This window comes from Equus przewalskii, chromosome 13 (assembly GCF_037783145.1).
Source record: "Equus przewalskii isolate Varuska chromosome 13, EquPr2, whole genome shotgun sequence".
In the NCBI taxonomy this organism is placed as follows: Eukaryota; Metazoa; Chordata; class Mammalia; order Perissodactyla; family Equidae; genus Equus; species Equus przewalskii.
This window is the reverse complement of record NC_091843.1, coordinates 61271717-61295133: the sequence shown is the minus strand read 5'-3', so window position 1 is coordinate 61295133 and position 23417 is coordinate 61271717. Positions and strand designations below refer to the sequence as shown.

The window sequence follows — 23417 nt, the reverse complement described above, 5'->3', positions numbered from 1 at the left end:
TTTACATTCCCACCAGCAGTGTATGAGGGTTCCATTCTCTCCACAACCTCTCCAACAATTGTTACAATTAGATTTAGATATTTTTGTCATTCTAATGGGTGTAAGGTGATATCTTAGTGTAGTTTTGATTTGCATTTCCCTGATGATCAGCGATGATGAGCATCTTTTCATGTGCCTATTGGCCATCCGTATATCTTCTTTGGAGAAATGTCTGTTCATGTCTCCAGCCCATTTTTTGATCAGGTTGTTTGATTTTTTGTTGTTGAGTTGTGAGAGTTCTTTATATATTATGGATATTAAGCCTTTGTCAGATATATGACTTGCAAATATTTTTTCCCAGTTAGTGGGTTGTTTTTTTGTTTCAATCCTGTTTTCATTTGCCTTGAAGAAGCTCTTTAGTCTGATGAAGTCCCATTTGTTTATTCTTTCTGTTGTTTCCCTTCTCTGAGAAGACATGGTGTCCGAAAAGGTCCTTTTAATACTGATGTCAAAGAGTGTACTGCCTATGTTTTCCTCTAGAAGATTTATGGTTTCGGGTCTCACCTTTAGGTCTTTGATCCATTTTGAGTTTATTTTGCTGAATGGTGAAAAAGAATGTCAATTTTCATTCTTTTACATATGGCTTTCCAGTTTTCCCAGCACCATTTGTTGAAAAGAGTTTCTTTTCTCCATTGTGTGCTCTCAGCTCCTTTGTCGAAGATAAGCTGTCCATAGATGTGTAGTTTTATTTCTGGGCTTTCAATTCTGTTCCATTGATCTGTGCACCTGTCTTTGTACCAGTACCATGCTGTTTTGATTACGGTAGCTTTGTAGTAAGTTTTGAAGTCAGGGATTGTGATGTCTCCTGTTTTGTTCTTTTTTCTCAGGATTGCTTTAGCAATTGGGGGTCTTTTGTTGCCCCATATAAATTTTAGGATTCTTTGTTCTAATTCTGTAAAGAATGGCATTGGGATCTGATTGGGATAGCATTGAATCTGTAGATTGCTTTAGGTACAATGGACATTTTAACTATGTTTATTCTTCCAATCCATGTACATGGAATGTCTTTCCATCTCCTTATGTCGTCATCCAGTTCTCTCAGAAAGGCCTTGTAATTTTCATTATATAGGTCCTTCACTTCCTTAGTTAAATTTACCCCAAGGTATTTTATTCTTTTTGTTCCGATTGTGAATGGTATTGTGTTCTTGAGTTCTTTTTCTATTTCGTTATTAGAATATAGAAATGCTACTGATTTATGCAAATTGATTTTATACCCTGCAACTTTGCTGTAGTTGTTGATTAATTCTAAGAGCTTTCCAATGGATTCTTTGGGGTTTTCTATATATAAGATCATGTCGTCTGCAAACAGCGAGAGTTTCACTTCTTCCCTCCCTATTTGGATACCTTTTATTCCTTTTTCTTGCCTGATTGCTCTGGCCAGGACCTCCAGTACCATGTTAAATAATAGTGGTGATAGAGGGTATCCTTGTCTCGTTCCTGTTTTCAGGGGGATGGCGCTCAGTTTTTGCTCATTGAGTATGATACTGGCTGTGGGTTTGTCATATATGGCCTTTATTATGTTGAGGTAGTTCCCTTCTATGCCCATTTTGTTCAGAGTTTTTATCATAAATGGCTGTTGGATCTTGTCAAATGCTTTCTCTGCATCTATTGAGATGATCATTTGGTTTTTATTCCTCAGTTTGTTGATGTGGTGTATCACATTGATTGATTTGCGGATGTTGAACCATCCCTGTGTCCCTGGTATGAATCCCACTTGATCATGATGTATGCTCCTTTTGATGAGGTGCTGAATTCTGGTTGCCAAAATTTTGTTTAGAATTTTTGCATCTATGTTCATCAGTGATATTGGCCTGTAGTTCTCTTTTTTCGTTGTGTCCTTGTCAGGTTTTGGTATCAGCGTGATGTTGGCCTCATAGAATGTGTTAGGAAGTGTTCCATTCTCCCTAATTTTTTGGAATAGCTTGAAAAAGGATAGGTATTAAATCCTCTCTGAAAGTTTGGTAGAATTTCCCGGGAAGCCATCTGGTCCTGGGGTTTTATTCTTTGGGATGTTTTTGATTGCTGTTTCAATCTCTTTCCTTGTGATTGGTCTGTTCAAATTGTCTGCTTCTTTTTGAGTGAGCTTTGGGAGATTGTAGGAGTCCAAGAATTTATCCATTTCCTCTAGATTATCCATTCTGTTAGCATAGAGTTTTTCATAGTATTCTCTTATAATCTGTTGTATTTCTGCAGAGTCTGTTGTTATTTCTCCTCTTTCATTTCTGATTTTGTTTATTTGAGCTTTCGCCCTTTTTTTTGTTTGTAAGTCTGGCTAGGGGGTTGTCAATTTTGTTTATCTTCTCAAAGAACCAGCTCTTTGTTTCGTTGATCCTTTCTACCGCCTTTTTCGTTTCAATAGTATTTATTTCTGCTCTGATTTTTATTATTTCTCTTCTTCTGCTGACTTTGGGCTTTATTTGTTCTTCTTTCTCTAGTTCAGTTAGGTGTAGTTTAAGATTGCTTATTTGGGATTTTTCTTGTTTGTTAAGATGTGCCTCTATTGAGATGGATTTTCCTCTTAATACAGCTTTTGCTGTATCCCATATGAGTTGGTATGGCATGTTATCATTTTCATTTGTTTCCAGGTATTTTTTGATTTCTTCTTAATTTCTTCAATGATCCATTGCTTGTTCAGTAGTGTATTGTTTAGTCTCCATATCTTTGTGCCTTTCTCAGCTTTTTTCTTGTAATTAATTTCTAGCCTTATAGCATTAAGATCAGAGAAGATGCTTGTTATTATTTCAATTTTTTTAAATTTGTAGAGGCTTTCCTTGTTTCCCAACATATGGTCTATCCTTGAGAATGTTCCATGTGCACTTGAGAAGAATGTGTATTCTGCTTTTTTAGGATGAAGTGAACTATATATGTCTATTAAGTCCAATTATTTTAGTTTTTCGTTTAGCTCCACTATTTCTTTGTTGACTTTCTGTCTGGATGATCTGTCCATTGATGTGAGTGGGGTGTTGAGGTCCCCTACTATTATTGTGTTGTTTTTAACATCTTCCTTTAGGACTGTTAATAGTTGCTTTATGAACCTTGGTGCTCCTATGTTGGGTGCATAGATATTTATAAGCGTTATTTCTTCTTGATGAAGTGTCCCTTTGATCATTATATATTGTCCCTCTGTGTCTCTCTTTACCTGTCTTATTTTGAAATCCACTTTGTCTGATATAAGAATTGCAACACCTGCTTTTTCTTCCTTTGCTATTAGCTTGAAGTATTGTCCTCCACTCCTTCACTCTGAGCCTGTGTTTGTCCTTGGAGCTGAGGTGTGTTTCCTGGAGGCAACAAATTGTTGGATCTTGTACTTTAATCCATTTTGCCACTCTGTGTCTTTTTATTGGAGAGTTCAGTCCGTTTACATTGAGAGTGATTATTGATGCATGTGGACTTAAAGCTGTCAATCTGTTTCTCATTATCTGGCTTTCCTGCTTTTCTCTTCCTGTGTGCTTTATCCTACCCATTTGATACTGCAATTTCTTATGCTGGGTTTCTTAGATTTTTCCTAATTTATGTTTTGTGGCTCTGTTCTGTTTTTTAGTTTAGTGTCTACCCTGAGGTTTTAGAATCTCGTGTATAATATAGTGTATTCTCTCGTGGTCTCTTACTTACTTGGCCTAAACTAATTTAGTCCCTTTGCTCTTCCCCTCCTAAATTATTATTTTCATTTCTTATTCCAACTTGTGTTATGAGTTTGTAGTTAGAGTGATAAGATCGTCTTTGCTTTGGTAGTTTCCTTACCTTTATCCTAATGCTATAGTTGAATATTTGCTATCCTGTTCTGGTTCTATTTATCTGTCTCCCTACTCTGTGATTTGTGACCCCTTTCTCCCTTTTTTCTTTTTTCAGGTATGAGAGCCTTCTTGAGGATTTCTTGTAGTGGAGGACTTTTGGTTACAAATTCCCTTAACTTTTGTTTGTCTGGAAAAGATTTAATTTCTCCCTCATATCTGAAGGATATTCTTGCTGGATAGAGTATTCTTGGCTGAAGATTTTTATCTTTTAAAGTTTTGAATATGTCACTCCATCCTCTCCTAGCTTGTTAGGTTTCTGTAGAGAAATCCACTGAAAGTCTGATAGGAGCTCCTTTGTAGGTTATTCTCTTCTGTCTTGCTGCCCTGAGTATTCTTTCTTTGTCATTCATTTTTGCCTTTTGTACTACTATATGCCTTGCAGTAGGTCTTTTTACCTTGACAAATCTAGGAGATCTGAAAGCTTCCTCTACACGCATTTCTCCCTCAATCCCTAGATTTGGGAAGTTCTCTTCTATAATTTCATTAAGCACACTTTCTGCTCCATTTTCCTTTTCCACATTCTCGGGAATTCCTATGATCCTTAAATTCTTTCTCCTCATTGAATCTGCTATCTCTCTAATACTTTCCTCATTCCTTTTAATCCTTAGTTCTCTTTCTTCCTCTCTCTGGAGCCATTCAGCCTGTCTATCTTTGATTATGCTAATTTGCTCTTCTGTGGAGTCTACCCAGGCATTCAGGGAATCTGTATTCTGTTTTATCTGGTCCATTGTGTTTTTCATCTCTAGTAATTCTGTTTGATTCTTCTTTATAATTTCAATCCTTTTGTGAAGTAACTTCAGAACTCGGCTTGTTTCTCTATCTTTCTCTCTACCTCATTGAGTTTTTTTATTATAGCTGCTCTGAACTCATTTTCACTTAGTTTACCTATTTCCAAGTCCTCAGGACTTAATTCTGTGTTTTTATTGTTTTCCTTCTGATCTGGGGCTTTTATAAATTTCTGGATGGTAGAGGAGCGGTTTTTTTGCATGGTGGTAGAATTCGGTTGCAGTTACAGCCTGTCACTACTAGATGGGGGTCGAGTGCCAGGCATTCTGAGCTCTCCGCCTTCGGGCAAGATGGCAGCGCCCAGTGCAGTTTGCCGGGGCGGGGAGGGACGGTTTCTCTCGCCCACCGATCTGGATTCGATCATTTCTGTTCTCTGGTCTCCCAGGGCCCTAGGTTTATGGGGTCCCCATGCACAGAAGCTTTCCCCCATCAGCGGGTTTCCACTGTACTGGCGGTGGGAGTCCTAGACAATACCCCAGTCGCGCGGCCCCTCCCCCACTCCTTCCTGGACCCGTGCAGCGATCCCAGTTTCTAGGGGAGGGAGCAAGGTTCTCTCCTACAGTGTTCCAGCTCCTCTGAGGCAGGCAGCAGGGGCTCCGTCCTCTGTCTTTTGATACTATAGGTCTCTGAGTCCTGGCATTGGGTTCATTAGCTGAAATTCAGGGGTTTTTTTCAGTCCTTTGTTGTACTTTGGAGGGGAGAGAATCCCAGGTCAGCTCACCCCATCATTTTGCTCCACCTCTCTCATCTAGATTTTGCTAAATTTTCTTAAAGGTGAATTGCAGTGTGGAATCTGAAACTGCATTGATGAAATTTCTGTATTATTAGACTAAGTCCTTTGCTTGATCTTGCAGTTTGGATCCATCTTTTGTCCATGCGTGATTTTGTAACATCATGCTTCATCATTTGGAACATAGCCAGTGACCAAGTTATGCAGATCTTCCAGATAGTCACACAACTTATTATACAATATCAACAGATTGCATTCATTAATGTCACCACTAGTCTTGTCAGAAAAGTAATGGGAAGTTATCAAGTTCATGGTGGCAAGTATGTGTTTTCCAAAATTTTAAGTTTCATTTGAAAGCTTGGATTTTATCACCGGCAATGAAAGCTGTCACTGTTTTTTTTCTTCAGTTGTCGAGCTTCCTTCATTCATTTTTGAGAAAATGCCTGGCAAATATCTAATTTTTAATAACCATAATTGTTATTCTTTCTCTTTATGAAAATAGCTTTATTGATATATAATTGATATACACTTTATATACATATACTTTATTGTCTGTTAACATATGTATACACCTGTGAAACCATCACCACATGTATACACCTGTGAAACCATAACCACAATAAGGTGATGACCACCTGGTCTGTCACCTCCAGATTTTTTATGCCTCTTTTTAGTCCCTTCCTCCTACCATTCTCTGTGCCATCCCAGTCAACCACTGTCTGCTTTCTGTCGCTATGTATTAGTTTGTATTTCTTAGAATTTTATATAAATGGAATCATACAGACTGGTTTTTTTTGTCTGTTTTGTTTCATTCAGTATAATTATTGTGAGATTCATTCATGTCATAATGTATATTGATAGTTCATTCCTTTTTATTGCTGAGTAGAATTACATCATATGAATATACCACAGTTTATCCACCCAACAGTTGATAGACTTTTCGATTCTTTTTATTTTTTAATTTTTTTTGGTAAGGAAGATTGGCCCTGAGCTAACATCTGTTGTCAATCTTCCTCTTTTTTTTCTTTTTTCTCCCCAAAGCCCCAGTACATAGTTGTATATCCTAGTTATAGGTTGCTCTAGTTCTTTTCTATGTGGGATACAGCCCCAGCATGGCTTAATGAACAGTGTGTAGATCCGTGCCCAGGATCCGAACCAGTGAACCCCAGGCCACCGAAGCAGAGCATGGAAACTTAACCATTACGCCACTCAGCCAGCCCCTGGAGTGTTTTTCTTTTGGGGCTACTAAAAGTGAAGTTGCTGTGAACATGCATGTACGAGTCTTTGTATGGACATGTGCTTTCATTTTCCTAGGGAAAATACCTAGGAGTGGAATGAATGGGCCATATGGAATGTGCATATTTAAATTTTTCAAAACTGATAAATTGCTTTCTTAAGTGATTATACTAGTTTACATTCCCATCATCAGTTGATGAGAGTTCCAGTTCTTCCACATTCTCATCAGCTCTTGGGCTGGTCAATCTTGAGCCATTCTAATATTTATGTAGACATGCCTTTTTGCGGTTTTAATTTGCCTTTCCTGACTGACATATGATGTTGAGCATCTTTTCATGTACTAATTTGCCATTCATATATCTTCTTTGGTGAAGTATCTGTTCAAATTATTTGCCCATTTTTTAACTTGTATTGGTTGCTTTCTTATAATTGAGTCTTATTAGTTCTTTACGTATTCTGGATACAAGTTCTTTATCAGATATGTGATTTTCAGATATTTTCCCTCAGTCTGTGACTTGTCTTCTTATTCTCTTGTGGTGTCTTTTGAAGAGGAGAAGTTTTTAATTTTGATGAAGTTTAAACTGTCAGTTTTTCCTTTTATAGATCAGGTTGTTGATGGTGTATCTAAGGAATCTTGTTAAACCCAAGGTCACAAAGGCTTTCTCCTGTGTTTACTTCTACAAGTTTTATAGTTTTAGAATTTACGTTTGAATCTAGAATCCATTTCAAGTTAATTTTTGTGTATATTGTGAGGAATGGTTTGAAGTTCATATTTTTGGCATAAGGATAATCCAGTTGTTCCAGCACTGCTTGTTTAAATGACTGCCTTTTCTCTTGTGACTTTTTAACCTTCAGCTTTAATATATATGTGTAGATCTATTTCTGGACTCTGTTAATACTTGTCTGTCTATCCTTTTGTCTTTATGTCAATATCACACAGTCTTGATGACTGTAGTTTTATAATAAATCTTGAAATCAGGTGATATTAGTCATTTAGCTTTTTTTTTCCAAAATTGTTTTGTCTGCTAGAGGTCCTTTGCATTTCCATATTAATTTTAGTATCAGTTTTTCAGTTTCTATAAAAGTTCATTGGGATTTAGATTAGGATTACATTGAATCTGTAGGTCCATTTTGGGGTGAATAGGCTTCTTAACAATATTGATTCTTCTGACCCATAGACATGGTATCTCTAGTAAAATAGGTCTTTGATTTCTCTCAGCAAGGTTGTGTAGAGTTTAGTGTACAGGACTTTCCATCTTTTATCACACATACCACTGAGTATTTCATTTTTTGTGATGTTGCTGTAAGTGATTTTTAAAAAATATATTCGCTACATAAGTTATAGATTTGAATAATACTGTGAGTCAGCTTGACCTACTGACATTTATAGGACACTCCATGCAACATCACCAGAATACACATTCTTTTAAAGTACACAGACAATATTTACCAAGATAGACTATATTCTGAGCATAAAAAAAGTCTCAATAAATTTATAAGAATTTAAGTTCTGTAAACATGATGAAAATAAAGTAGAGCTCATGGACAGGAAGTTCTCTGAAAAATCTCTAAATATTAGGAAACTGAAAAATCCAAGTATGAATAACCAGTGGGTCAGAGGATAAATCAAAGTATTTTGAACCGAGTGAAAATTAAAACACATCTCAGTATTTATCTGATGCCCATAAAGCAGAACTTAGGGAGACAATTATAGCACTAAATGTCTATATTAGAAAAGAAGAAGGGACTCAAAGTAATGACCTCAGCTTCTACCTTGAAAAGTTAGAAGAAAAGTGCAAATTAACCCGAAATTTGTAGAAGAAAGAAAAAATGTAGATAGTAGTAGAAATCAATAGAATGGAAAAAATTTAAAACGGAAAACCAGTGAAACTAAAAGCTAGTTCTTTGAGATCAATATAATTGATAAACCTCTACACAGACTGATCAGAAAAAAGATGGACACAAATTACCAATATCAATGCCAATATCAAGAATGAGAGAGGTGACATCATTACAGAGTCTACAGATATTAAAAGGATATTAAGGGAATAGTTTGAACAATTTATGCAAATAAATTCATGAACTTAGAAAACTGACAAATTTCCTGAAAGACACAAACTGCCAAAGCTCACTCAACCTTCGTAGTTTCATATCTTTTAAAGAATTATCATTAAAAAACTATCCTTCAAAGAAAACTTCAGGCCCAGGTGGCTTCAGTTGAGGTGAATTATACCAAACTTTTAAGAAGAAAATATACCAATTCTTTACAAAGCCATTCAGAAAATTGAAAGACTGTGTCCTAACTTATTATTTGAGACAATCATTACCTGATTCTAAAACTAGACAAAAACATTACAGGAAAAGAAAACTACAGACTAGATCTCATGATATAAAAATTATAAGCACAATTTTAACAAAACAAATGCAATATAGAAAAATATATCATGATCAAGTGGAGTTTATCTTAGGACTGCAAGCTAGTTTAACCTTCAAGAATCAATGTAATTCATCATATTAATAAAATTTTTTAAAACAGTATAATCATCTCAAGTACTCTCTTTAGTATTTACCCACAGGAGTTGAAAACTTAAGTCCACATAAAAACCTGCACACGGATGTTTATAGGAACTGCATTCATAGTATCAACACTGGAAAGTAACCAAGATGTTCTGTACAAGATGAGTACATAAACAAACTGTTTTATATCCAAACAATGGAATATTATTCAGTGCTCAAAAGAAATAAGTTATCAAGCCATGAAAAGTCATAGAGGAAACTTAAATTTGCGTTACTAAGTGAAAGAAGACAATTTGAAAAGTCTACATACTATGTGATTCTGACTATATGGCATTCTGGAAAAGGGAAAACTATGAAGACAGTTAAAAGTTCATTGGTTGCCAGGGATTATGGAAGAGGGAGGGATGGGGTAGGCAGAGCACAGAGGATTTTTAGGATGGTGAAACTGGCATATATGATATCATAGTAGATACATGTCACTTTACATTTGTTTGAACCTATAGAATATATAACACCAAGAGTGAAGCCTAATGTAAACTGTGGACTTTGGATGATAATGATGTGTCAATGTAGGTTCATCACTTGTAAGAAATGTACCATTCTAGCAGGGGATCTTGATAATGGGGCAGGCTGTGTTGTTTTGGGCAGGGGTTATATAGAAAATCTCTGTACCTTTCTCTCAGTTTTTCTGTGAACCAAAACTCTCAAGAAGTATTAAAAATTTTTTTAAAGAAAAAACTGAAGAGAGGGGGCCAGCCCCATGGCGTAGAGGTTAAGTTCAGCACACTCCCCTTTGGCAGCCCTGGTTTACAGGTTTGGATCCCAGGCATGGGCATAGACCACTTGTCAGCCATGCTGTGGTGGCAACCCACATAGAAAAGTAGAGGACAGTTGGCCCAGATGTTAGCTCAGGGCTAATCTTCCTCAGCAAAGAACAAACAAACAAACAGAAGAGAAATGAAATAGATTTGGTTGTCTTTGAACAAATGTAAGATCTGTCTTCCTCACTTTTCCATTCCCTTAGCTCCTCCCTCTTTCTGATTCCAACATTCAGTGACATATGTGCATGATCACTGAAAAGCCTATAGAGGGTGGTGGTGGAGATCTTGAGCTCTAATAAGTGTTGGTAAGGATGTGGAAAAACAAGAGCCTACATACATTGCTGGTGGAATATAAAATGATACAGCCACTTTGGAAACAAGTTTCACAGTTTCTTCAAGTTATCTGTAAATTTTCCATATAAAGTAACAGTTCCAATCCTGGGTATCTACCCGGGAGAACTGAAAACATATGTCCATGCAAAGACTGTATGTGAAAGCTTATAGCAGTATTATTTATGATAGCTAAAAAAGTAGAAAAAAACCCAATATCTATCAACTGATGAGTGGATAAACAAAGCAATATATTCATACAATAGACACTATCAAATAAAAAAGAGAAATGAGCTACGAATACATGCTACAATACAGATGAACCTCAAAAACTTTTATGCTGATTAAACAAGTCTGAGGTAAAGACTTCATGTTGTATGATTCCATGTCTATGAAATGCCCACAGAAGACATCTATAGCTAAAGAAGGAAGATTTGTGGTTTCCTGGGGCTGGGGGTTAGATGGGGATTAACTATGTACGGGCGTGAGGGATCTTTTTGGAGTGTTGAAAATCTTCTAAACTGGATTGTGGTGATGGTGGCATACCTCTGTAAATTTATCAAAACTCATTGAATTGTACATTAAGATGGGTGAGTTTTGTGTATATAAACTGAACTTCAATACAGCTCTGAAAAAAAAAAGCCCAGGAGCTAGGCAGTCTTGGCTGAAAGCTTGGCTCAGCCACTTTGAAGTTGTGGGACCTTGCTCAACCTACTTAACCCTTCTCTGCTTTAGTTCCCTCACCTGTAAAGTAAGAATAATAGGGTTGCTGTAAGAGCTAATGTACTGTGATTGTGTGGTGTATACCAAACACACATATGCACATGATAGCCATGATGTGTGTTCTTATGTTCATCATAATAACCCTCTTATGTGTTCTCATCATAATTTTTATTATAGCTGGCTCAGAAAAAATTGACTTGCTAAAATGACTGCTATAATCCAGCCACAACTTTAACCCAACCTCTGATCCCGCCCCTGCCCCTGCCCCGGCCTCTAATCCTAACCCTAGATTTCTCTCGCCAAGAATGACAGAACAAATTGAGAGACGTAAAGTTTGCATTTAGTTCTTCCCTTTCCACCCCCGTTTGTGACTGTTTTGTTTATATGTTGTACTATTTATCCTTCATGAGTCTTTCTTTCCGTATATGTAAAACTGAAATGGCTGGATTAAATGACCTCTAAAGTTTAGCTCTAACCTATAATTTCTAGTTGTTAGGAAAATTTTTCTTAAATTTGAAACCTCTTATAACAAATAGACTACTTCAGAAGTATGTTTCTGTCCTTTCCCCTTTTTATAAAAGGCATGATGGGGAAATAATCAGCTAATTTTAATTCTCTTAAAAGTAACATAATATATAATATTTTACATTTACATAATATTTTACAGTTGTCAACATACTTTAATTAACATTATGTCATTTGTTCTACCAGGCAGTATTGTTATCCCCATTTGCAAATAAGCTAAGTGAGGTTCAGAGAGCTCAAACTAACTTGTCAACGTCAGTTAAATAGAAAGTGGGAAAATAGTGCTCTTTCTGTTTTTCTTTTATGTCGTTCAATTTATAAGTGGGTCAAAATATATAATCCTCTTATGAATTGAAAATACAAATGAAAATTCAAGAAAAATGTCTGTGTAAGATACCCTATGGGCAAATACTTGAATCTCCATTCCATAATTTCTCAGCCTTGTGCACAGATAAGTAAATAGCTTGTTGCCGTAAACAGGGAAAATTTTTGTTTGAGTTACGTTTTTCTCTCCTGGGAATCAAGCTGTGGAGGGAAGATTTAGAAAACTGGTAGGTTAAAAGCAAGATTTAATAACTGCTTAGTGTCTAATGTGCAAGCCATTTCAAAAATGTATTATGCAAAATTTAATATGCTTCTGTTCTTGTCAGATAACTGAGCTCTTTGGAATCATAAATCTGACATATATTTTAACCAGAGTAATGTTTGAAGAGATTATAAGCATTTGAGAATTCAAGTTTAGAGTGAACACTACAAGATGATCCTGCCTTTATTTGAATCATCTCTTGAATTACAAATACTTTATTTATATACTTTCTTGCTTATGGGTTGCTGGATAAGTAAGTCAAACAAAAGGCTATTCTAAGTGGCACGAGGAAATACTAAAAACAAAACCAAACTCTAATATGTTGAAATATGACCCCATTTTGTTTTGCAGACAAGTTGTTTATTACTTAGAAATTCAAATGAAGGAAATGATGAGGGGACTTTTTTTTTTTTTAAAGACAAACTATGACTTAAAGGAGTATATATGATCCAGGCAGCTGTCATTTGTTTTCATATATGTGGTTAACTTAGGGCTGTCACAAGGTACCCTGATGAATAGGAGACTAAGCACCTTAACCTCCAAGGACAGCAATGTCTGTGCAGATTCTGGATAGAGGTGATTAATTTTAGCAAGACTTACAAAATGTCAGCCTCCACTCTTTCTTTCACTAGAGATTTCTAACTAACCCCTTCTTTCTGACCTGGATGTTCTCTTTGAGCTCTGAATTTCCTGAAACTAATTGATACATTCCTTAGCTCACACAGATGCATGCCCCTTGGCAATCCTCAGCCTTATCTTAATTTTTAAAATGACTTATGCCTTTGGAACTTTTACAATTATTGAAGAATTTTTACCAGATTTTAGACATCATCAAACTATATCTCACCTCAATAGCATGTTTAAAAAGACGAAAGAAATTGAGCTCATGTAGTTTATATTGTTTAGCTATTTTCACTTAGAAATGACTTGATTAATAATATTTTTCTCATAGTCTCTAACTTTTCAGTAGAAATCTTTCCATTGTCAAATTTCCTTTCTTTTAATTATTCATTTCCACTTGTGATTTCTGTAGGTAACTTCACTAATGTTTGCTGGCATGTTAAATTCTTTTTAAAAATAAACATTTTACCCCTCCAATTCATAATTACATGGTATATTTTTATGTGGTTTTATCAGTTTCAGTTATGTGACATTATAGCTTTAGAGGTTATTATGGTAGTCACTAGAAATGACAGTTTCTGCTCCTTTGATAACAAACTCCCAGTGTTTTGGCTCTGGATACTGACCTGGCATTTGTTTCTTTCACTCGTCATAAATGTAGAAAGGGTAAATTGTGCCAACAAAAGATTAAGGAACATGCTTCCTGGCACTCAAAAAAGAGCCCTCAAATCTAAACTGGCACCTTACCTTACATGAATTTAACCCATTGCCAGTTGTATAACAATGTCACTTCACAGCAGTAAATTTTGAGTTCAAGAAAATGGACAACATAGTAATTATTAAATTAATATTTTGTACCAAAAAGTATAAGATGTCAACTCAGTGGCTCAATTTTTTTATGTTGCTAATAAATTACTAACGAAGAACCTAATTCTGTGGAGTTCATTTATGGTGTTTGGAGATGTTGATAGAATAGTTTTGTTGTTGTTTTTAAAACTTTTTATTGAGATTATGATAGTTTACAACCTTGTGAAATTGCAGTTGTACATTGCTGTTTGTTAGTCGTGTTGTTGGTTCACCACTTCACCCTTTGTGCCCATCCCCCATCCCCCCTTTCCCGTGGTAACCACTAATCTGTTCTCTTTGTCTATATGTTTAACTTCCACGTATGAGTGGAGTCATACAGAGAGTGTCTTTCTCTTCGATAGAATACTTTTTAAAAACAAATTTGGTATGAGTCTAAATGAGTAATTATAAATTAGTGTGTTGTAAATTTCAATTTGCGAGAATGGTTTTTTTCTTTTATGTGTTAACTGATAATACCTAAACTTAGACATTGGTCTTTATTTTATAATTCAAGCATATTACAGTTAATGAAAAGCAAAATAAATACATTTGGTTGCCATTTTATATCACAGATAATACTTTTGATGTAAGGTAAAATACTTTCAAAACAACATGTTAAAAAGATAGCATCTTTAAGTTCCTGTTTCTTTCTCATCCAAATGATACATTGGGTTGCCTTAATGTTTCATTTGCTACCTAATATCCCAAACAAATGCAGATGGAATAGTTTAAACTGGCCATTTCTCCAGACACTAACAGCAGTAATATCCTTTGAAGTTAGTAGCTTTATTTAATTTACCCAGGACATAAATTGATAACCTGATGGTATTCCACATGTGTGGTGTTGGCATTTTCCTATTGTTTTTCAGGGAGACCACTCCCTTCTATTAGTGCAGACTCTTTCTCAGAGGTTGACCTAAAGGCTACAAACATTCATCCAGAAGAAGAATACAAGAAATGAAACCTGTAATGTAATAACTATTACTGTATCACATCTTTGACTTAAGTGGTTTTAAAGAATTGCTTAGGGATTTTTTTTCTATCACTGAGCACAGGTTGATATGCTATAACAAACATTAAGTTTTCATGGTGCATTTGAACCATAGATGTATCCTACGTATTTGAGTGACATTACTCATGTTTTTTAATGTTGTGAGCATCTGATGGCACTTATACCTCTGAGTACCTCCTGCCAAGAGGCATCCTGGTGAGCAGGACAAAGCATGTTCTGAACCATATTCTTGCTCTTCGATCCCGTTTTTGGAAAGACTTTATGGTACTTGAAGTTGCTTGATGATTGAAACGAAAATGTAGGTGTTCTGAACACATATGCATCCTTCCACATGGATTTAAAGTTCCTTAAAGTACTAGTTTAGTTAGTTTTACTGCTGTTTTATTAGGTTATCATTTTTTTTGTTTTTTTTTTAAAGATTGGCATCTGAGCTAATAATGTTGCCAATCTTTTTTTTTTTTCTTCTTTTTCTCCCTAAATCCCCCTGGTACATAGTTGTATATTTTAGTTGTGGGTCCTTCTAGTTGTGGCATGTTGGATGCCACCTCAGTGTTGTCTGATGAGTGGTGCCATGTCTGCGTCTAGGATCCGAACCAACAAAACCCTGGGCCACTGAAGCAGAGTGCGCAAACTTAACCACTTGGCCATGGGGCTGGCCCCAGGTTATCATTTTTAAGGTTTGGTTATTACACATGGAAAAGTCTTAAAATTCTCAGAGATAAAGTTTAAAGTAATATTTTAAATGATAAGAAAATTTGCTTTATTGTTGAAAGCCTACTTAAATTGATTGCAAATGTTAGAAGTATGAATAGGACTACTAAAACTGTAGTGAATTCAACTGAAATAAAAATCTAATTTTAGGGGGCCAGCCCCACAGCCTAGTGGTTAAGTTTGGCACGCTCTGCTTTGGCAGCCTGGATTTGGTTCCTGGGCAGGGACCTTCACCACTCATCAGCAGCCATATCTGTGGTGGTGACCCACATATAAAATAGAGGAAGATTGGCACAGATGTTAGCTCAGGGCAAATCTTCCTCAGGAAAAAAAAAAAAAATTGACATATAAAGCCTTATTTTTACAGATAGATTTCCCCCTCTTACTTATCTAATATGTATGAATCTGACGGTATGAGATTTTCGTATTATCAGAATTATAAGGAAAACAATTATTTAATTAAAACAATGGGGAGCACAATGTTTTGAAGATTAAGAGACAACTGAAAGTCAGTTGAATCAAAGTTCTTAAAAAATACTTATTTTATTCATGATGAAAGTTGAAAAGTGAGTATGTTGAGTTTTTTTCTACTTCCATTGAAATATTGTACATATTCATGTTATATTTTATGTAGAAACCCAAAACAAATGCCTCTTGTCAGCATTAGCCAAAGATATTGTAATGCTATCTTCTTGCTTTTGTTTGAAAATTTTATCCCTTTGTTGTTGTAAGTTATATCCTTTTCTAGTTATAAGTTACCCTATGTATTCAGAAATGATAGCCAGACAAACTCTGGACTCTTCTTAAATTTATGGAAGAAATGAAAACCTTATACATTCATATTTGAGAAGGTGTATCACTCTACTCATAGATACCAATATTCTTTAAATAGAATTTTACTTAAAAACTATTTAAGGCTGGATATTCTGTTAGGTTATTCATTCATTTGTTCAACAGTTACTGAATGTCTACTATGTATGCCAGGTTCTGGGGACTCAACAGTGAAAAAAACAGACCAGAAGACCCCACGAAAAGCGAAAATCCCTGCTCTCATGAAGCTTACATTCTAGTAGGGAAAGAAATATGTTAGATAAATAAGTAAAATATGTAGTGTGTTGAATGGTGTGAAAAAGTAAAGCATAGAGGAAAGAAGATAGCAATTATTGGCATGGGTGGAGGTTGAAGTCTTAGAGAGAACAGCCAGGGAAGGCCTCAGTAGGATAGAACTTCAGGTAAAAGCCTGATGAAAGTGAGGGAACAAGTTATGTAGGTATCTGGAGGATGGAGCTGCAGAAAGAGCAGTGTGGATGAAGTGAGGGTACCAGAGAGTAGGAGATGAGGTTAGAGAGGGGGCGCAGTTCAAATCACGCAAAGCCTTGTAGATCGTAGTAATGATTTATTTCAATTTCAGGTGTCATCTTGTGGTGACCCTAAACTGAACATGCTAGATTCTTGCTGTCCTTGTCAGCTTTCAAGGGTAAATAATGTAATCAGAGTCAGAGCTTCTTCACATTTATGATAAATTTCATGGAAAATACCGAATATCTTTTAGGCCCTCAGGCCTAAGAGTCTGTGTTTTATTGTGTCTTTTTGGGTGGGAATATATATATTTTTGCTTTCTCTTCCGTTTCCTTCAGAAATTTGAATAAACTTTTAAGAATGAAGTCAATCTTATACTTGCTAACTGCTCATTTTTATGACTAACCAAATTACTTACGTCTGAGAATTTATTATGCATTATTTTCTTTTCTCATTTCTGCACTGGTTTTCTGGTCATATTTAATATCTCTCTTCTCATTTAGGTACTCTTTTTTTCCCTTTCTTGGTTTTCAGATGCTATGTAACATAAAACATCTTCACAAATTCATCTTGAGGGGTCACACTTTACATTAAGCATTGTGTAGCCTCTTGTCATTGAAAATGTGAAAATAATATTAGAAACTGTCGTTATAAAAAGGTTTTGTGTATGTGGAACTTTCCTGTTCTTTATTTGCCTTCATTTGTCCTTCTCTGTAAAACTGAAGTAGATTGTCATTGGTACCTATTTATGGGTGTGAATTTCAATTCCAGGAAGGATATGATTCAGTACCTGACACAGCTGTGCCTGAGACCAAGAGCCTAATAAATACACCTAGAAAATGTACCCTTTTGCTAGAAAGAATAAATTTGCCTAAAATCTCTGTCAAACTTGAGAAAACAGTATCACATTTGACAATAGCTGCATTCAAAATGAAAGGCTTTATATAGCAAACTGAAAGAGATTAACAAAGTGACTGTATATAACGTCTTTAATAATTTTGTATCTTAAGAGATTACATGCATTAAATATTTTCATATTAGCACCTGGTTTTTAAGACTTTGTTTTCCTGTGTTTTTTTCCTTCTCTTTCATGTCAGTCTGTCTGCAGTAGTATTGAAAGCACCTTGAAGATCTTTGATAATGACTTCCAAATGAATTTATCTTCTGAGATGATATTTGCTGCCAGCAAGTGGTTGAATCTCTGTATTTTCTATCTTAGCTACTAAAATTAAGAAAGAAACTTTACCTGTAGTTAACATCTGTCATTTGTTGAGTAGGATAAAAGACTTAATACATGTCTTTTTGTAATTTTTTGCGTCTCTGAAAGTGCTTTTTAAAAATAAAAGATAGGTAATCATATATGAAAAATTTATAAATATATCGAGGTTATTTACTTTTAAGAGTTAAATTTATTGTCTTCAGTTCTTTTGAAAGTGAATTTCTAAGCTAATGAGGCTGTAATTTGAAGGAGCTTTATTACTCTTTCAAAGATATTCTAAACTAGTCAGTTTTGATAAAAATAAGCCAAAAATCACTATTTTTGTTAGAAACACATATATCACTCTGTATTAAGTGACTTAGAAACAGGAAATACACCTGTTTCTCTTTAAGACTTTCCATCCTTTATAAACCTATTATTGTGAAGTTTGGATTAATTACTTTATTTGGTAAATACTTACTGAGAACCAGCTAAGTTCCATACACCCTATACATTGGTGGAAAAGATATCTGTGATCTATTCCCCCACTGAATTCAGTGTAGTTGGAGAGACATGTTTAACAATAATTGCAAATAAATTTATTATTGTAAACTTTGCTATAAAAAGAGTTAGGCTCAGAGAGATGGTAACAGGTGGCACCTAATTTATGTTAGAAGCCTTAGGAAACATCTCTGGGAGAAGGTGACATTTGTGTTAAGACCTGAAAGATAAAAATAACCTACCTTTGCAAACGGCTAGGGAAAGGCACAGTGAACAGCAAGTGCAAAAGCTGTGAAGGAGGAATGGCTTTTGTGTTTGCATAACAGCAAACAGGGTAGAGTGACTGAGACATAGTGAGCCTGGGAGAGGCTGGCACAAGGTAAAGTTGGAAAGGTAGGAGGGATGGAAAGATGAAAGTCTTCATAGGCCAGGGTAACCTATTTTCTATTTTATTCCCAATGCAGCTGTGTTTTAGGCAGTGTAGTGACCTTTTTTTAAACATTACTTTCAAAGTATGCATAGGAAACACAATGAAAAGCCATTTTTCCATCCCTAACCCCCTATTCTCTTTGGAATTCTTCTTGGAGGCAGGTGATCTTACAGTTTTTTTGTGGGATTTTGTTGTTGTTTTTGTTTGTTTAATTTTAGTTTTATCCTTCCAGAGCTTTTCTGTGCAAATAGAACATATATGCATGTACTTCTTTTTATTAATACAAGTGGTAACTTACCATACGTATTCTTCTGCTTTTTGTATTTTTTTACTTCATAAAATATCTTGGAGATTTTTTACATCAGTCTATTATAGACTTAACTTATTCTTTAATAGTTGCATAGCATTTGTTTATGCCTTACTTGATAATTGTTTTTCTAGTCATCTGCTGTCATAAAGAGAGCTTCTGTAAAAATTTTTGTACATCTCTGTTTACTCTTCTGGAGATATATTTTGAGTTAAGTTTTACTGTTTCAAATATCTAAGTGGATTTGTTATAGGAAAGATTCATGAATATTCCCCAACCCAAACTTCAGACCTCTGGATTAAGCATTAGATCTGAACTCAGGAAATTTTTCTAGAAAATATAGTGGCTCCCTGTGAGCCTGTGCTTTGAGAAGCCTTCTCAGTATTTTGTGTAAGAGCAGGTACATATAAGAGATGAGTTTATAAGTGGCCAGGCAAACTGCATACCCCAATCACAATAGAAGTATAAGTCTTTTTGAATAAGAGTTATCAGAAAGTATTTTTTCTTATCTCTATATAAAGTCCCTTTAGGCCAAATTTATTTCATTCCAGTGGGAAAAATACCCACCCCCAAAGTATTTGAAGCTTCTCTCTAATCAGTTGTGATGTTCTTTGGTTATTCACTTTAACACTCAAAAGAAACGCTCAATGGAATTCAAAATGCACTGTCACTCTTATTTAGAAGCTGGTATCCTTTAGAGCGACTTTTGCCAGTGTAAACATGGCCACTATGACTTTGGAGCTCTATGTGGGTTTAAGTTCGTACTCTACTACTTCTGTAGACTTGTGACTTTGGGCAAGTTGCTGAATCTCTCTAAGCTTCAACCTCTTTACTTATAAAATGAGGGATGAGAATAATAATGTTCCAAGAGTTAAATGAAATAATATTTGTAAAGAACTTGGCACAGTTCTTAATACATTATAAGTTCTTAGTAAATAAATTTAGTTGCTGCTGAGCTGAGGAGTAGCATTAAGTATAGATTGGATTTTCAGTTCAGTGAGCTAGCAGATTCCTATAGTACCCAGATACTTCGGAGTAAACAATATCCAACCGAGGAAAACTGTCAGTATTTTCAAAGCACTAGTAGTTACCTAATTTGGCTCAGATTGTTAATCAAAATGTTAATTAACTAATTAAAAATTAATCTGAGGCATTCATTTCTTTCTCTTCCTATGAGAGTGTTACCAAACAATTAAATTTTAATTTAACAGAAAAGTACTATTAATGTGCAGGTCAGTAAGTTTTTCCTTGGTATGTTTTGAATATAAAACCTTTAGATTTTAAGAAAATAAATATACAGACACAGTAGAATTTCAGATAGCTTTCAGTGGACAAAACATTTTATCCAAAGTCGTCCATAAATATGATAGGGAAATATAATTCTGAGGTGAAATATAAAAAAATACTTTTTTGGAATAGGAAAGAGTTTGGAAGGCAGTGTATGCAAAATCACGATTCAGACTCAACAATTCATAACAAGAGAGAGACAATCAAGCTTAGAAGACAAGTGGAAGGTAAGTAGGTGGTTTGGAGGACAAGTGATATTTAGAGAGCTCAAAACCTGACAGAAATGGGTAGGGACAAATAGAATAACAATTTCTGAAACGTGTCAGGATGTATAGAAAACCAGAGTATGTGAGACAAAGTTAGATGATAAAATAATTTGGCTGAACTGTCTCTACCCCCTGAGTGTACTGAAGATAGATTTATGAAGAGTTTAATTTTAATAGTTGATGTGAGAAATGATTAAGCTATGAAGAGCAGTTTTTGAGTCCAAGTTAGGATGGGTTCTGGAAGTATTCCAGAGAAAATACAAAGTTTTTGCCAAAAGGAAAGAAGATGTTGATGTCAAGGATGTTTCAAAATGTCCTTGTATTTCCAAGACAGTGTAGAGGTATATGTGTTATCCATTTGAGAAAGATGAGCCATATGGGTTTTTCTGTTTGAATAATATCTAAGTTACTAAGGAAATAAAAAAATTTAAATGTGTTGAATGAAAGATTCAATCTGTTTCACTTCATCTTTTTAGACAGCTAAAATATTCAGGGTAGAATGGACCTTGAAGTTGTTTTATATAATCCACAGGCAGTGGTAAACTTAGAATATTGAACAATTCCAAAATGTGCTTCTACAACTTTTAACAGTAGGTAATCATAAATGTACCTTGGGATTTGTGTGTTCTCTTGTAGAGTGTAAATTGGACTCACTGACGTGAACTATTTTTCAGATATAGTCTGTTGTAGATTAAGTGATGTGAAATTTTAAGTAAATTTTAATTTACTGTGCTAAATATTAACTAATATTAATGCAGAACTTCATTTAAAAAACATGATTCTCTGGAAGTATAAACAGAGACAAGATTAATGAATTGATGACTTGTTCTTAGTATTCTCTCTATCTAATATGTCTTATTTATCAATTTGAACTTTTTTCTGAACCAGGTATTCCTAATTTAACTAAAATAAATTTTTAAGTATCAAACTCTGCCTTTATGATTAGTTTTCTAACTTTTTCTGTGTCTCCTCTGTACGCTCCCCATCCCAAATCATTCAATCCATCATCTCTCATCAACTCTCATTTCTCTTTCCTTGGTCTTCCATAAAGCAAAGGGTAATTTCAAGGATTCTGATTAGTTAAGACAGAAAAAATTTAATATAAGAAGATGTAGCTATTCCACATTAACATCATTGCTTGTCACTTTTCTATTTTTATGCAAGCATAGAATATTACATTATATCTGGCTATAAAGCAGATCCATACATCATTACCAAAAGTATGAAAGTATATAACTTTTCTTTTAAGATTTTTTTTCCCTTTTTATCCCCAAAGCCCCCCAGTACATAGTTGTATATTTTTAGTTGTGGGTCCTTCTAGCTGTGGCATGTGGGATGCCGCCTCAGCATGGCTCAACAAGCAGTGCCATGTCCGTGCCCAGGATTTGAACCGACGAAACACTGGGCTGCCTGCAGCAGAGCGCGTGAACTTAACCACTCGGCCACGGGGCCAGCCCCCGAAAGTATATAACTTTTGAATATTACTTTCTAGATAATTTCCTGGCTAAAAATATCTTAGAAATGGTATTTGCTTAGCTTTTTTATTTAAAAAAAAGATTGGCACCTGAGCTAACATCTGTTCCCAATCTTTTTTTTGTTCTTCTTCTTCTCCGCAAAGGCCCCCAGTACATAGTTGTATATTCTAGTTGTAGGTCCTTCTGGCTCTGCTATGTGGGATGCCGCCTCAGCATTGCTTGATCAGCAGTGCTAGGTCTGCACCCAGGATCCAAACTAGCGAAACCCTGGGCCACTGAAGTGGAGCACCTGAACTTAATCACTCGGCCACGGGGCCAGCCCCTGCTTACTATTTTTAACATATACCTGTCCACCACCTAAAAACATATCTAAACTAATCATGATTGGAAACTAATCATAGTTGGAAAGTAATCGTAGTTAGAACTTGTTATAAATATATTTTGTAATAATAAGGAAGAATATCATCTTTTTTCAGTTTGAAATATTGCTTTCCTTCTACAAAATATTTACCTGGGATTCTGCACATTTGAGTGGCATGTGTATCCATAAGCATAATAAAGTAAGAAAGCGATTTTATTATTTTTATAATGTATTTTCAGAAAAGAATTGTGGAAAAACAATTTGGGAGCTATTTCAGAGGGACACATGCTCTTTAACATTAGCTTTCAGTTTTTATTAGTATATAATTTTCTAAAGATTAGTTTTTCAAATTGGAACCTTTACAACACCCACCTAAGTTTTTATATGAATTACGTGTAGAGTTAGTTTTCTTTTTGGCTATTTTTTTTGTAAAAATTTACATCATCACATAAGCCAAATTGCATATGAGGAGGAAGATAACCAAGGAAAGGGGTGGAGGGCAGAGCTGGCAACAAGAAATAAATAAAATTTCAGAAACTAGACATTGAAATTTGTCTTCTATCATGTAACAGAATAGTGACAGAATCTATTATATGATAAATGAAATATTACCAGTATGTCTACATTAGACTAAAAGAAAAATTTATTAATGTGCTCTAATTGAAGTAAATTGTATTCTCTTATTATTTTCTCTTTGTCTCATAACATCAGATTTGTGTGGTAATTTTAGTGCATTCTGAATGGCTGTCTTCTGTCTACTTGCATGTTAGTGAATAGGTGTGCTTTTTATAACGTTCTACTGTGACATTGTTATCAAACTGGATGTCTGGGGGAAGTTTAGTATACTAACAATGTTAGTAACAACAGCAACAATAAGAGTGAATATTTCGAGTTTTTAGCTTTCTATTTGTTGGACTCTGTGCTAAACTCTGACTCTTCACTACAACCCTGTGAGGTGGTTATTATTAGGCCACGGTTGTGTGGATGAGACAGGCCAGAGAAGTTAGTGTTTTGCC

General features: G+C 35.1%; 1 protein-coding gene across 28 annotated transcripts in view; it reads left to right on the top strand.

Annotated features, from left to right (window-relative positions):
* The window catches only part of FER (FER tyrosine kinase), a 439939-nt gene that overhangs the window by 288215 nt on the left and 128307 nt on the right, over window positions 1-23417 (top strand). For 4 of the 28 annotated variants that reach the window (XM_070569592.1, XM_070569591.1, XM_070569594.1 and 1 more), the window contains one exon: window positions 17674-21498. The exons of 21 other annotated variants lie outside the window; for them this stretch is intronic. In XM_070569592.1, coding sequence (XP_070425693.1) covers window positions 17674-17687 — 14 coding nt within the window. In that variant the 3' untranslated portion in view covers window positions 17688-21498. Of the gene's footprint in view, window positions 1-17673; window positions 21499-23417 lie in introns of those variants that run through there. 3 more of the 28 variants (XR_011525216.1, XR_011525230.1, XR_011525222.1) reach the window with 3 other exon arrangements.